The sequence below is a fragment of the Stegodyphus dumicola genome, chromosome 2 (assembly GCF_044657685.1).
Source record: "Stegodyphus dumicola isolate Sdum_Otavi_A_Nest chromosome 2, ASM4465768v1".
Lineage (NCBI taxonomy): Eukaryota > Metazoa > Arthropoda > Arachnida > Araneae > Eresidae > Stegodyphus > Stegodyphus dumicola.
Window position 1 is genome coordinate 93,958,114 of NC_140769.1, and position 16,842 is coordinate 93,974,955.

The following is a 16,842-nucleotide window of genomic DNA, read 5'->3' on the forward strand; positions in this document are numbered from 1 at the left end:
TTAAAGGTCTCCAAAATTGTAGATTGCTCATTTTAATATAATTTAAAATTAAAAATGAGCAAAAAATTTTACATCATAGTTGAAGAAAGTTCTCTTTCAAGCAGAAATTGCATTGGAAAAGCAAAGTAATGTACCATTTCGAGCTCATTTAATGAATAGTTAGGAAGTACACTCCAAATTATATAGATTTCACAGTTTATCCAACAATATATTTGTGCCATCTCAATATTATATTAATTTTACAGCTAGTTAATCTGTGTGTAATCAGGCATTTAAAAAGATTTCAAAACTGCTACTTTTAATTAACTGAATAGGATGGAAAAGTAATGAATTTTTATTCTTTATTACATGTCATAGCTTTATTGAATAGCCGCAGGGAACACCAAATTTCAAAAAGTGCCAACTAAATTGTTCTGACAAGAAACAACTAAATAATAATATATTTCACTTTGAATTATTAATATGTTTAATTTATGTAGGATGGCAACTGCACTTATTACCTAGGATGCTGGAAATTCCTGAATATATCTGAATCCCCGATAGTCATTTTATCTGGCCAATCTGAATGCCTGATAGTCATTTCTGATTGCTTCAAAAATTTTAATTTGAAACATAATTCAGTCGTTGATGAATGTGGAAGTAAAGCAAACTTACTGTTGTCTAAATTAATTCCTATTTCAGAGTTGTCAACTCTCTCGATTTAGGCAGGATACTTCCGATTTTTGACCGTTCTCCCTCCAACCCGATTTACAGCATATTTCTTCAAATTTTCTCTTATTCTTAAAATTTCTCACGATTTTTATGTAGCTTGCTTAATACTTCATTATTTGTATCGCCAAAAAAGTGATTTGGGGTGCCTGAAAGCACCTGGTTTTTCTCTGCATAAAAAAACTGCATAGAAAACCAAAGTAGTTTCATCAGTGAGAAATTATAGCGCACTTCTGCTTTGTGAGTGAGAGCATGTGTCCAGAAATGTCATGTTCCGTTTCTCTAATGAGCATTAATTGCCTTTGCATGTTATCTGGCACAGATTACCAATGAGCACAAACAAGATTGAGGTTGTTATTTCGTTCATCCTGTTACTAACCTGTGTGAACGTACGTGCTTTCGAGAAATAGTTTAAGAAATTACAATATTTTGTATTAATTATGTCTGTGAAAAAGGTAAAATACTCATGCACTTTTCAAAAATCGTACACAGATGACTTTTCTTCTAATATTTTCTGAAGGAAATCTAATGCATTTGTAATGTGTACTGTTTGTCATTTCGATTTTATATATATATATATATATATATATCACACGGTAGAAGGGTAATTGTTCTCAAACATGTTCATACACAAAAACACAGGGACAACATGAGTTCTAATGAAAAAACGAAAAGTTAATTTTTCTGTGTGGAAACAAAGGACCAAAAAGTTATTAATACAGAATGTTCTGTTTGCATTTAAAAATTAGTAACTGAATTTTCAGATATTAATTAGTAATGATTTGAAGGTAATTATGTTAAAAAATATATTTTTATCATTTAAAAATCTTTTTGTCATTGAAAATAAATCTCCTGATTTCTAAAAAAAATCTCTTGATTTTTGAGTGTTGTTGGTTGACAAGTATGCTATTTATAAATACTGTGGGATAGATTTCACAATATTCTAATGCATTTGAATGAGTCTGATGATCATTTAATATGTGATATTCCTGGAATAAATGATTTAAAAATGCTGTAACTGTGGATGCAGATGAAACATGTTTGACTGTAATGATAAGATGATAAGCAGCAAATCAAAATCTCTAATGATAAGTTTCCATGCTCCAGATGTAATGGAATGCATTCTAATTCAGATTTTTTAAATGGTTCAAGTCAAATAAAATGGTTAATAGATTGAATATTCTAACAAATATAAACATGATGCACTTAAAACATTAAAAAAAAAAAATGAAATTTTGTTTCATCACTCTGTATTAGTAATCATTGTAATGAAGAAATTTTGCCTTTCTTTGATAATCTTTCTTAATCCCATCCAATATGATTAAGGTAACTCAAGAACTCTCTTGAAATAATTCCATTTGGGCCCTAAATGTTCTAAGATTAGGATTAATTGTTGCAGTTTAAACTCATTTTAAAAGTGTTTTAATATATATTTATAATAACAGAGTTTCCTATAGACTGTTGATCAATATTTCTGTGTTTCATTAGCAATTCATAAACAGCTTAAGTTTGCTGCAGATTATGCTGTATGTTCGTTGTAAAAACATTTCTTTGTTTTATCTTGATACCTTATCTTCATGTAATAAAGGCTTGCAGGAGAGTGTCAACAAGTTTTAGCACAATTATCTCTTATTAAGTTGAAACATGAAGAGTTACTGAGCTAAATCTGTTTTTTTGTAATCAGAGTAACTGATGTTTATAAAATTGTATTTTAATTGGATTTCAAATAAATATCCTTATTGGATTATTGGATATTATTATATTACTTAATATGTGGAATTTAGTTTGTATGTTTTTAATTTAATTTTATTATCTTATTATACCTGAGAATCAATATGCTTCCTATAAAAAATATTTATTGACAAAAATGCATCTCAGATTCTCTGCTTTACTTGATAGAAAGTTAAAAAATGATTAATTATCCTTAATAGTTAATTTTATTAATATTAGTATAATTGAAGACGGAAAAGAAAAGCAAAATAGTTTAGGATTAAGTTAGGTTTTAGTAAACTATGTTTTAGCAATCCTGTCTACATTCATGTTATTGAGACCTTTAACCATTAGCTAGATGAATGCCAACATTGGGACTATATAAACTTTGTAAATCATCTACTAGTTGAGCCTGAACTTTTTCTCACTTTTATTAGTCCACCATATTCTAATTCTAATCTTTTTATTGCCCAGCTGATATAGGGCCGAATAGCAACCTAATGGTAAAGTCGTTGAACACTTTTAGTTTGGTCCGAGGTTTGAATCCAATGAACGGGCTGGCTTTATGGGCATTTTCATGGTTTTCCTCATGTGTAACACGTATATGAGCCAGTTTCCCTTAGAAAAACCTTGATGCAGTTTCCCTTAGAAAAAGCTATTGACAGGGGCTTTTCACCCAACATTATTAATCAAGCAGTTAAAAAATTCTCATCTCGACTCACTAAAAGCCACACTCTTATTTTAGGAGATTATAAAAATTCTATTGTCATTCCCTTCTTTCCATCAATTAGCTATAAAGTTGCACATATTTTGCAGAAATTTAACTTTCGGGTTGTTTATTCTCCCATCAATAAAATTCCGACTTCTGTACTCAAGGACCCCATTCCGGATATGAATTCCTGGGGTATTTATAGGATTCCTTGCCAGTGTGGTTTAATTTACATTGGCCAAACTAAGAGAGCCTTAAAATTTCGCGTCAAAGAACATGAGGCATATGTTAGAAAAAAGGAAACACAGAAGTCTTCTGTTCCTCAACATTGTTGGTCCGAAAATCACACTTTCAATTTTTCTGCTGCCAAAATTATTCAAAAAACATCTTCCATTGGAGAACTGGATTTTCTAGAGGCATTTCACATTCATAAAAATCTTTCTGTTCTAGTTAACGATCCTAATTCGAATCCAAATTTGCCTTCGGCTTTTAGAGAAATTATGTTTTAGTTCTGGTTTCGCCAACAGATGGCACCACTTGCTTATTCTTGTCCAGGCTTTCTTATCTTATCTTATCATTATTTCCTATCTTGTTCATCTGCGGTTTTGCAGCTGAAGGTGGTGGTTCGGTAAAACCATCGAAACTAGTCCTGTGAAAATTTTGTAAATATAACGCTGATTTTTGTTGTTTGACTTCTGAATTAGTATTTAGTTAGGTATTTTATTTAAATTGAAATTGTAAAGAGTGTTGTAAATATGTATTTGTAACTGTTAAAATCTTTAGCTGTTTATTTTTCAGTGGCTCGATTTTTCAGAAAAAGATAGGGAGCATTTCTTTGGACGGAAATGACTTCGTTCTCCATAGCTTTTATGATAACAGAAGGCAGTATATTAGTGTCGCATATCATTCTTTGGGGGGGTTTGTTGACTGGATGGTAAAAGGAAATTTTAACTGGCGTCTTGCTAACTTACTTTGTGATTGCTGCAAGTGTTGAATAAATGAGTTTCTTTCACACGGAAGGGTGTCTGTAAATTTCGTCTTAAGGAGCAGCTCAATTCTTATCTCTCGTTTTTCTGCTTGTTAGCTGGGGTTTGAATTTTGGTTTCTCATGCTTCTGGGTGACTCACCATTTTCCAGCTGGTTTGCAGGTCTTTGTACAGTATCCTTATTTTGATTTGTTGAGGGGGTGTGAAGTTTTTGAGCAAAATAAAAAGACCCATTCTCGGGTTGGTCAAGTTTAATTTTATGTGGAGTTTTTAGTGAGTGGAGAAACCAAGTTTTCTCTGGAATTTGTAAGGGTGTTGCAGTCAGACAGATTGGAGTTATAGAGTGGTGAAGTTTCTTTAAAAGAGATCGTGGGGCATTTGCTTTGCTGGGGGGTTGCCTGCGGCAGCAGTTTGGGGCTGGGCTGCATTTCTCTTGGCAGATGAGAATTTTTTGTTTGTGCAATGTCAAGAGCTCTTTGCACAAGCCTCTTCTTCATTATCTCTTCCGAACACGATAAATAGACCTTTACAAAGTGTTCCTGATACAAGTAGTTGTCCTTGGTATCTGGCTTTTGTTGACCCAGATGCATTCCAGAATGGGACATTTTCAAAGCGGTTCCTCACTGATTGAAGAAACATTTGTCTTTAGTATCCTGCACCTGTGGTTCTGATAATAATGGACACTTCTGAAAGTGTTTTTGCCAGAAAAATGGTCTTTGCTCTTTTCTCAGAATATTGGATGGGACACTAAAGATCTTTCTTTCAATTTGGAAAAATTGTCTCTCACCTGTGAGTGAAAGTTTTTAAATTATTTTTTGTCCTTTCTCTGTCTTCCCAAATTTCATGGTGGACTAGTTAATAATAATTTATCCACATATATAAATTGTTATTACTTATATAAATTATATATTACTAGTTAATAATATCAAGAAGTGATTAGAAATGTTAAGTAAATGACCAGTTATTTTAAAAGATTAAGATTTGTTTCACCAGTTTAATATTTGAGGAGTTATGGAATGAAAAAAAAATGGTATACTTACTATTAATATGAGTGTAATTTTGGAATGATATATATGTTATTTTACATCTTAAGGTTAATTTTGTAGAATACTGATCAGTTATTCCTACTATCTGAATTTAATCTAGAATTAATAAACGTGTTTGTTGTGTATATTTTATATTTCATTTGTTATTTTGTGTTACCATATTTGGGTCTGTCCAGTCACTTCATTTGTTTGAGCCTGTCAACTTGTTTCGCAACTGAAGCAAACTCCATTGATGGAACACAACAATAACTTTATTTAACACTCAAAATGGCTACATACAAACAAGAACAGAAAACGTAGTCTAACTTATTTAAAATAAAATAATTACATTCTTTATGCAAGAACTGCATGCCTCACACATTGCCAGTAACATATACATTATTATTCATCTATTTCAAATGTATGAGAGATTAAAAACAATATTTAAAGCTCTTACAACCTCTTCCCCAATGGAGAGACTTTTTCCGAAGGGAAAAGTTCTGTAAAATTCGAAAGTTTATGACCTTGGCTTTTTAAGAGAAGGTAACTTCTTTCATAAGTTGTCAAACTTTAAACCAAAGTTTAAGTTTTAAACAATAGTTTTATACCACATATAAATAGGAATAAAAAGGACAGTATTCAAATTAGTTTTAATTTTTTTCTTGACCGCACCTAGATCTGAAAATTTTCTGTAAGGAACAATGAGAAAATGTATTTCCTCGATAGCTGCCGCTGCCAAGGGTTGCACACCGAAATTCTCTGATATTTTTTTAAGAAAAAACACATCGCTATTGACTCTGGGAGAAGAATAGTGTGGGGGGGAATTACAGAAAGATTTGAAGAAGAATGTGTTTTGTTTTTTAAAGCATTACATAATCCTTATTTAATAATTCAAATTTGTATTTTAAATTTCACTGCTGATAATGTTCACCGACGTACAATAAATATCGATAGTTTGGGCCTTTGAAACTAGTCTAAAAGTAAACTTTGAAACTGTGTATTTAGAAATGAATTCTGTATCATGTAAAGCTGACAAGAATTAATTCAGTTAGAAAATTATGAACTTTATATATATGTGTATAGTATATGCATATAGAATACCTACAAACCTTTTGAAAAATATTGGTTATTTCTTCTTTGCTAACAGGTTGTTTCTGTCTCTTACAACTGTGAGATTCTAAACTTCTGAAATACATGCAAAGAAATTGTATAACAAATTGTTGTAAATTTGTATTTTATTGTTTATTGAATTTAGCTTCTTTCAATTCACAGTGGAGCTTTGTGTTTATGATATATATTTATATGTTATACTGAGATTTTTGCTGTAAACTAGTTTATTAATAATAATATTCAAATTTGTTAAAAAAATTTAGATCAGATTTGTTTGGTTGCATATGTAATAGAGATTTTTGTTTGCTGTTGTTTTCTTCATTTAAAACTTATTTCAGTTTTTAAAATTTTGTTTTTATTTCATTTTAATGTTTACCTTTTTATTTATTTATTCAGTTTGAAATAAACATAGAGGATGACCCAGAGATACAGGAAAAGATTAAAGTAGCATGCTGCAACATTAATCCATTGAAGGAATTTTCATTATGTATTGATATTCTTCTAAAGACTGCTGATGGTGATGTGTTAATGTTGGAAACATGGTGTTTACATATGATTTATTCTCTCCAGTACTGGGATCCTCGGTATAAAGTTTATGCAGAATCTGAAATAGTTTTCAGCAATTTGATGGTGCTTTTGAAATCTGTCATTGCCATTACACGAGCTGTTCCTGCTTACAAACTTTCTTTACGTCAAAGTTCTGAAACCTATGTTATGTTGTATAGAATTTATTCTGGAGAACCTGTGGTACGATGTTTTTTGTTTTAGCTTTGAAATGACTGTAAATTTTTTATTCTGTTTGTGAAATGAAAAGATAACCAAATTTTTGTTTAGTCTATAGGAGCATATCAAAATTAAAAAATGTATGCTAATATGAAGCATATAGTGTTTCAAAAAGGTAGAATAGATTTTACTTGCACCTAAAATTGTTGTTTCTCAAAATACAGAGATGTGTCATATGTTAATGATGGAAAGAAATGGAAATTTGCTATATCAGATATTCTGTGAGTGTATTTCTTGTTAAACAACAGATATTAAAGCAGAATTTAACCAACAGATATTAAAGCAATGGATATTAATCATTTTCATGTTGCCATGTGTTCAAGATGTGCAACCTAAGAAGTCAAGAACATAACATACAGTCTCTGTATCAGCTGATTCAGCATTGAAGAGTATTTGGATTTAGATATTAAACTCAAAATTAAAATAAGAACTTCTTTTCCTAATCAAGTGATATGTGACACATTTTCATATTGCTAGAAATTACAGTTTTAAGATTAAGTAAAACTTTCTTTTTTTTTAAACATCTTATATTAAAACTATATCAAACACTATTTATTAACTTTAAAACTTACAATGAGTATAGTCCCATTTATATCTCAGTTTGGTTATTTTGATAATTCTATTATTTGATTAAAAATTAAGTGTTCTACATTTTAAATTAAAACTTAACAGGTAATTCCATTCTTAATTGTTGATTTAGAATCAAGCTAAGTAGTCTACTTTTTAAGTCAGGGTTTCTGAAACTTTTTTCAGTCGCGACCCCATTTTATAACTGAGATTTTTTTCGTAACCCCCAGGACCACATAAATTTACAAAAATTTTGTGGGACCCCACAAATATTGCGCAAATTCAACACACTTGTGAGTGAAACTGTCAATTTTTTCACTTGCAATGTAATACAGTCAAAAGTCGTTAATTCGGACACCCATAATCCGGACCTCAAAGCTAAAATCTTTCTGTGCATGCGGCATGTTGACGCATGCACATATGCGTTTACGCGTGCGCGCAAGACCTTTATGACTGCGCATATGCGTGTGCGCAAGTGCAGAATACGCTTTCGCGTGCGCATTTAATGTATAATGGACAGTATAAGCTAAAATTATCTAATTATCTATTTCAGTTTCCGGCTTATTATTTTTTGCAGACTGTAAGAGCAATTTTATAAAAGTAAGCTTGAACTTTCGATTATGTCAAATAGAATTTCCGATGCAGGAGCTCTGAAAGGATCTACAAAACAAAAGTATGTTTCGATGTCCATCAAACAAAAAGTGGAATTGCTACAAAAAATGGATAAAGGCGTATCCTTTGTTTATCTAACCATTCCGAAATCTGTTTATCAATTTCACGCTGCTCTGCGTGAAGGGGGGGTGACGTCGCGGCGCGCGATGAACTGGAAGTTGATCTGTCAGCACTATCGTTGTCTTCAGGGCAGATGTTTTTATTTTATTCGGCTTATAATTCCTTACCTAATGTAGTATTTCATCTCGATGTACTCTGTCTTTGATATGATTTAAATCAAATTCCTCGTCATTATAAATATCACGAATACAAATCAAATAGTTTTCTGGTTGCAATTTTCTAATTTCGGCTATGCGTAATGTATGCTTTACGCATGCACGCGTTGAAAGAAATGTTTAATAAAGTAAACAAATAAATATTAAGCTTCTTTTTTTGTAAATTTTGATACCCTTTAGATTATAATTGCTTATTATTTTATAAATTACGGTTTCATATTTTTAATTTTATAATTTCTGCATGCCATCCTACCAAATTTAAACTGATGATCTATAATCCGGAAAAATCGATAATCCGGAATCGCCGAAGTCCCGACGAGTCTGGATTAAAGACTTTTGACTGTATACTATTGCAGTTTTAGGTTATTAACTTTAATTTCTTATTTTAAGATATAGAAAAAAGTGAAAATTTTATATAAGTAGCAGATGAAAGGACAGCATCACATGCAAAGCAAGGAAAATGGACTTTTATATTATAAAAAGAATGTGTTGAAATGTTTTTGTTTTTTTCTGTGTCTGTGTTGTTTTATCTTTATTTATTTTCAAATATATTGTATAAAAATATTTGGTAATTGTCAAATTATTATAATAAATTAAAAAGAAATATCAAAACTGCTAAAATTTTTGGCAACCCCTCTGCTGTAGGTCCTGTGACCCACAGTTTAAGAAACTCTGTTTTAAATTAAAATTGAACAAGGTGCCAAACATAACTGTTAGTTGGTGGATAAGAGTAGTGGAGATGACAGTGGCAATCCTATTGATATATGTAACTTCCTGAAAAGAATTCTGTTTTATTAAATTTAAAATAAAAGCAAAAATAAAGACGAATACAGAAATTCACAAATAGGAATTATGTAATTGTTCCAATTAGCAGCTGAAATTGACAGAATTCGATCAATATGAGTTTTTGATAGTAGAAATAAATAAACCCAATAATTCTCAGAAAAGGAATGCACAAACCTTCAAACTAGCATCCACTCCGCAAACATTTTTCTTTGCAATATGATTTTGCAGTGTATCACCCAGTTTGACACTCCAGTAGTAATAAAATACAGTATCATTTTCCAAATAAAGCCTTTCAGATTAGATACCTTTGTCTTGGAAGAGCTTAATCATGGCACTGTAGTTTAACAGTTGCCAAATTGCATAATTCCTATTGATTTTTTTTAATTGCGCTGAAAAACAGAAACTGAAAATATCAAAGGAAAAAAGTGAGATCAGTGTTCATTCATCCCACTTATTTGTAATAATGTTCGTGAGTAGTTTGTGAGATAAAATAAACTGGTTACCACATGTAAACTACTGTGGTATAGAAATTTTTGACTGGTGCCCTCGTAATAAAATTGCACCAAAGATTTATGTCCTGTATGTTATGTAATGGTAATAGCTATAATTTAATTAATATTTTTCTACACAGGACAGGAAGAAGTAGGTGAGATATCATTTTTACTGTCCACTGTGCATTTCGTAATCATTCATCTCTACATATAATAAAACAAAGAGTCTGTCTGTCTGTGTGTGTGTGTGTGTCTTTCGTTCGTGCTGCGCGTAAGCTAATAGACCCACGGCTACGAAATTTGGTACATAGGTGCATCTAGACAAAAGCCAGTGCACCTCGAAGCGATTTTTTCGAAATTCGAATTCGAATTTTTTAAATTTTATGTTTTGTGACGAAATCACGTCATTTTGAGACATAATGGGCTGTAGGAAAGCAAGATTTTACTCTACACACTCCATTTTCACATCGTCATGAAGCGTAGGCACTTAGCTATTTTACGAACTTAAAATAAATTTTGTGTTTCAATAAATCAAATAAATACGAATTTATTTAGCAAAAGGAGCTTAACACCTTTTCAACGGGATTTTTCTAAAAAAGTTTATTTTTAAAAATGTACAGTTTATTTTTCTTTGATTTTTGGACACGTTAAGCTTTCATCCTTGCGACTGCTTTTACAAAAAGAATTTTGGAGAAATGATAATATTTTGTATTTTTAGAAAATTTTTTAAATGAATCTTCTGAGTACACATCTTTAAAAATGTGATTTTGGCAACAATTTTTCTATCTTATTGTTGTTGATAGATTTTTGAGGAAATCGCATCATTTTAAATAGTTTCATTCTTTTAGAAATATGGGTTTGGCAACAATTTTTCATCGTATTTCTTATGTCACTGTTTTTAAGAGATTGGCATATTTCATTGTCATTTATATATATATATATAATACATTTTTATTGATTTTTTTTGATAAAGTTGTTCTGCAGAGTAAAATTATGCATGGAATTTTTTGTTTTTTGAGTTTCTTTCATGTTGTTTTTTGCTTATTTTACTGTTTGTAAGATATTGAAAAGTTTTGCATGATTTTTTTTCTTTAACGGAAAGTTGGTTAAATTTTTATTAGGATAATTAATATTTGTATTAAGGGATATAGTTTATTTCATTGTAATTTTTTTCTCTTGAAAATATAAGATAAAATATCATTAATTATACTTTGCTTTTCAGAATTTTTCATTTTTTGTATTCTTTTATGTTAATTATTGCTCATTTCACTGTTTTTAAGATATTGAAAGGTTTTGAGTGATTTTTTTAGGAAACAAAGTTCTTAACCTCCTTTATACCATTTGAGTTCTTAAGATTTTGCAAAGGGAAGTTGGTTAATTTGTTTATTAGGATAATTAACATTTGTATTAAGGGATATTGCTTATTTCATTGTAATTTTGTTATCCGTAATAACTTTTTTTTTATGAAGTTGTTCTTCAGAGTAAAATTCTATGCAGTTTTTAAATTTAACGCTTGGTGTTTCCTTCAGCCATTTTTCCAGTAAATTTAAAAGCCAAACAAAGGCTGGCAGCGAAGCTGCTAGTATTAATATATTTTTGAAATTGTTTCCATTTTGTCTGAATGCAGTGTTATATTTTTATGATCTGTTAGTATATGCATTAGACTTAGAACATTTCTGTAAAAAAAATGTTACGATTGATGTATTTCAACTATTTACTAAAAGAAACATTATTTCTCATAATATATGTCAAAGAAATAATATTTTATCTCTTTCTGAGCAGGAGAATCAGCTTGGTGAAAACCCCAACCTAAACCAAATTGGTGAAGTGTTTACACCTATTGGGACTATAACTGTTAAAGTTACATATAGGTCAAAGAGCGAAATGACAATCACCCCTCAAAAGTCAGAAAAGGAGAAGTTTTTTGTGGTAAATAATGACTACTTCAATTTTGATGGGAATGCGAGAAAAATGAATTTAACAATGAAAACAGCAAAGAGGTTTGTATATAATATTTTCAGAAAATATCTTTCATTTATACAGTCAAAAGTCGTTAATCCGGACTCGTCGGGACTTCAGCGATTCCGGATTATCGATTTTTCCGGATTATAGATCATCAGTTTAAATCTCGTAAGATGGCATGCAGAAATTCTAAAATTAAAGATATGAAACCGTAATTTATGAAATAAAGAACAATTATGATCTAAAGGGTATTAAAATTTACAAAAAAAAAAAAAAAAAAGCTTAATATTTATTTGTTTACTTTATTAAACATTTCTCTCAATGTAAGTTGTTTAAGTTGCTTCATTTTATGTAATAATACTTTCTCTTTAATTCTATAAAAAGACATAATTTCTTGTTCAGTTACAAAGTTCTGCTGTTCAAGTCCCGTTAATTGCTGTGCCGAGAATACCGACTAACTTGTCAATCGAAATTTTTTCGTTTTCACTAACCTCTCTGTCACATTCTTCATGTCTTTATCCATTTTTTGCAGCAATTCCACTTTTTGTTTGTTGGACATCGAAACATACTTTCGTTTTGTAGATCCTTTGGAAGTTCCAGCATTGGAAATTCTATTTGACATAATCGAAAGTTCAAGTTTACTTTTATAAAATTGCTCTTACAGTCTGCAAAAAATAATAAACGGGATCCAATTCGAAGATTAAGGAACAATGCAATCATTAACATTAACTGAAATAGATAATTAGATAATTTTAGCTTACACCGTCCGTTATACATTAGACGCGCAGGCGAAAACGTATTCTGCAGTTGCGCACACACATATGTGAGTAGTCAAGGTCTTACGCGCACGCGTATATCGCCTGTGCGCATGTACCAACGCGGCGCATGCGCAGAAAGTTTTCAGCTTTGAGGTCCGGATTATGGGTGTCCGAATTAACGACTTTTGACTGTAGTGCTCTTAATTCACATATAATTGAAGTTACCTCAGGTAACTGATTAAATTGTGAAACATCAAATTCATAACTAAAATCTTTTATAAAGTCTGAATAATGCAGTAGTACCTCAGCATACATCCTGTTTGATGTGAAAATTTTTGTTTGGTATTCAACATTTTTGATGGAATACGGTTTGATGAGTCACAACTGCACAGACTAAATTTGTTTACCTCTTTTGAGGCAATGCTACAGCTGCCCATAAGGGCTAGTATGCCTGTTGATACTATTAAGAAAGTAAGCCATGCTATAATCTGAATTTTCAAGTGATTTGTGTGTTTTTTCACATAAAATATTTTAAAATTCTTTAATGATGTGTTTTAAGAAAGTTAATGAGAAAAGTTAAGCAATGAAGAAAATTTTTAGGATAACCATGGAGATGAGAAAAGGAATTGTTGAAAATTAGGGAGTAAATCCAGAACTTGACTGTTGCATACTGCATACAGAGTATGATTGTAAAAAAAAAAAAAACAAAGACACTGTTTAATCAGCCTTTGTTTCAAAGAGGTTAAAATCCATTAACAAACAAAAATTGGACAGGTTAAAGCTTGCTAAAAATTCACTTTTGATATGGATAGCTAAAAACATTTATTTACAGGATCATGTGCAATGCTTCATTTATGTACAGTATAAATTTCATGCACTGCTTTTGTGTTTTAGTATTAAACAGTGCTATTATAATAACAAAATAATTTTTTATTAGAAAAGATTTAATTATTTTCCCTTTGTATCTCATTGGAAAAGCTCATTTGATATATGTCTAAGAATCTGGAATGTATTAATGACATATACCAAGGTACCACTGTATCTAAATACCAGAATTTCTTGTGGTTAAGTATTAGATTAATTATTAAATTGGTTTTATGTTTTGGATAACATTTAAAAATAAAAAATTCTCTTGGATCCTTTTTTATATAATAGCATGGCAGTAAAATGTTTCTAAGCATCAGAAGTATATACAGGGGTTGGACAAAAATATGGAAACACCTTTAAAAAAACATGTTTCTTTGCTTAATATGGTGTAGGAAACCCATTGGCATCCAAAACAGCTTGCAGTCTTCTCGGAATGGATAAATACAGTTCCTGTATGTTTGCCAAGGGAATATTATACCATTCTTCCTGCAAAACGGTGGCAAGTTCAGATAACGAGAACGCACTTTTCCTTCCAATGTAGACCACAAAGGTTCGATAATATTCAGGTCTGGTGACTGTGGTGGCCAGGGGAGATGGGACAACTCATCCTCGTGCTCAGAAAACCAGTCCTGGACAATGTGAGCTGTGTGAACAGGGGCTTTGTCGTCTTGGAAGACACCATCACCATCGGGGAACAAAGTTTGTACCATGGGATGAACTTGATCGGCCAAAATGTTCACGTAAGTCTTGGCAGTCATGTACCCTGACACAGTTATCATGTGGCTAGCAGAGAACCACGATATGGCTGCCCAAACCATAACAGAACCCCCGCCATGTTTCACTCTTGGCAACAAGCAGTCTGTATTATAGGCTTGAGATGGCGTTCTCCAGACGTAAACTCGGCCAGAAGTGGGAAACAATGTGAAAGAAGACTCGTCAGACCATATTACTCGCTTCCACTGCTCTATAGTCCAGGCTTTATGACTTAAACACCACCTTTTCCTGTTACGGGCATTATCATCACTGATGAGTGGCTTCTCAATTGCAGCATGGCCAGCAATTCCCTGTTTAATGAAGCTCCCTTCTAATTGTTTTGGTACTCACAGGGTTCGGTAACACAACATTCATTTCAGCAGTAACTTTTGCAGCTGTGGTCTTCTTATTTTTCGTCACAATTGCCCTTAATGATCGTCTGTCACGATCACTCGGGACACACTTTCGTCCACGCTGTGATTTAGTAGATATCTTCGATACAGTACCTCTTGAAACACTAAACACTTCGGCTATCTTGCTTACGGAAGCACCTACCATACGTGCTCCAACAATTTGCCCACGTTCGAAGTCTGTTAACTCTGACATAATGCAATGACAACCTCACATAACAGTACTCCGACAACAACTGAACTGTTTAGCACATTTACGAAGTTGTATAGGTGGCGTCAGTAGTCAAAAACGGCAGTGCCACCTACATATTTCATTAAAATCAATCTTTCTTTTCGAACATGCATTTCACAAGGTGTTTCTATATTTTTGTCCATCCACTGTATTTTTTAGGTTATTTATGTCAGTAAACAAAGAGGTAAAATAGACTGACACAGTTTGAAAATTTCTGATGAACAGTAGTGTTGTTACCAATTAATTAATACATTAGCAAATTGATTAAAGTACAGTTATGCCTTACATATTGAACATTCCTTATAACAATATGCACACTTGTAAAAAATGTGACGTGTAATGAACTTGGGCCCATACACAAAAATTTCACACATTGAGCATGAAGCTTATTTTTTGTTTCAAACTGCTGTGATCTGTATAGATGAGCCTGAGTTCGAATCCCAGAGAAGATTTGGGTGTTTGTAAGTGTATCTGTGCAGCATACGGGCACTTAAAATACTGGCCTGCTGAAAGTTGTCTTGAGAGGTTGTGATAGGCAAAGAGGGGTGGGATATCTTAGAATGCTTCCTCCGGGGAGATATTCTCCGTCAAAGTTGGGAAGAAACTTCTTGCATGTATAAAATCAGTCATCCCTTTTGCAGCATTCTCAGTAATGAGATGACTAAGTGACTAACGCATATTGCATTCTTGATGATTGCATTAAGTTGCAAGTATCTGCCCATTTGAAAGAACAACGGTTTCTGTTAGAATGGTAAGCGATCGCAAAAACTTTTCTTTGTATGGACAGAGATAATGAAAAGAGAAACAAACAAATAAACATATTTCTTAACATTATATTAGAACTGAAAAACTGCAGGCCTTTCTTAACTTAGGTAGGAACATGAAGAAGCTCTGAGGGAAGTTTTGTCTGGTGAGGAGGAAAAAAGAAAAAGGTCCATGCCCATTGCAAGAAAAAAAGGAAAGAAGAAACTTGAGAAAAAAAGAACTTAAAAAACTTCTAAAGTAAAAATTAGATTAATGCTTTATTTCTTAATGCAGAAATTTGTTTAATTAAAAATGAAAAGAGATTCAAGTCACAGCCAGATAGTGATATCCCAACAACCTAAAATGAAGAGAATGGCTGATCTGTTCAATGACAATGCTGTGTATTATTTCAGAACTATCCTAAGAAAGATGGAAACCATTTTAGACAACTTCTAAATCACTTTAGGGAAATTCTTATGATTTGGGCATTCTGGAAAACCAAAAAACAGGTATGGTGAAAATGTAAGGAAGCTGAATAAACTTCTCGCATTTCCAATGTTGTTTAATATTCCCTAAAATTTTTCATGTTTTGTCATTTTGGATTGAACTCGGGTATAGATTAAAATCATTCCTGTAGTAAATTATGGGTAACAGCATCTCACACTGTGAATAACTCAGAGAATGAATGTCGTTTCAGAACAGATTATACTCATTATGCAAGGCATTATTGTATTATTTTTCTATAAAGAATTATAAATGGTATTTTTTCCCATATAAATAATTTTTTTAATAGGTGCAGTTTAGAAGTTGCTGAAGTTGTACTTTCAGCTATTAAATTGATACTCTTTTGAGTTAGTTCATTATTTTAAAAAAAATCACCTTTCTGTCTGTATATTTTTTATAGTTTGAAAGCCATTTTAGGTTGCTGAAATAATTTTCCTGATTTCTGAGAAATGTTTTCCAACTTTTGATTTTGGAAGATTAGCTGCTATGATTTTTATAAAATATCCTGACATTTTTTTCTGTGTAAATCTGCCACATGTATTTTGTTTAAATCATGGCCTTTTTTCTATAACATTATACATTTTTAAGTTTACTTTTTTGTTCATTGTTAATGTATTTGATTCTCATGTGGGATTTAAGCTTACAACCTATTAAAATTCTTGATTTTGATATCCCTTGGACTTCTATCTTAAAAACTTAAAGATATTTATAATACTTCATGTCAGTTAGAACTGTCGTAGTTTGGATAAACAGCAATGATAATTTTGAAATCTGATATTTGAAGATATAT

General features: G+C 31.6%; 1 protein-coding gene across 5 annotated transcripts in view; it reads left to right on the plus strand.

The window, feature by feature from the left end:
- The window catches only part of LOC118199491 (autophagy-related protein 13 homolog), a 53,650-nt gene that overhangs the window by 7,547 nt on the left and 29,261 nt on the right, over positions 1 to 16,842 (plus strand). For 4 of the 5 annotated variants that reach the window (XM_035371363.2, XM_035371367.2, XM_035371366.2 and 1 more), the window contains 2 exons: positions 6,645 to 6,995; positions 11,605 to 11,822. In XM_035371363.2, coding sequence (XP_035227254.1) covers positions 6,645 to 6,995; positions 11,605 to 11,822 — 569 coding nt within the window. The remainder of the gene's footprint in view (positions 1 to 6,644; positions 6,996 to 11,604; positions 11,823 to 16,842) is intronic. The other variant, XM_085810913.1, reaches the window with a different exon arrangement.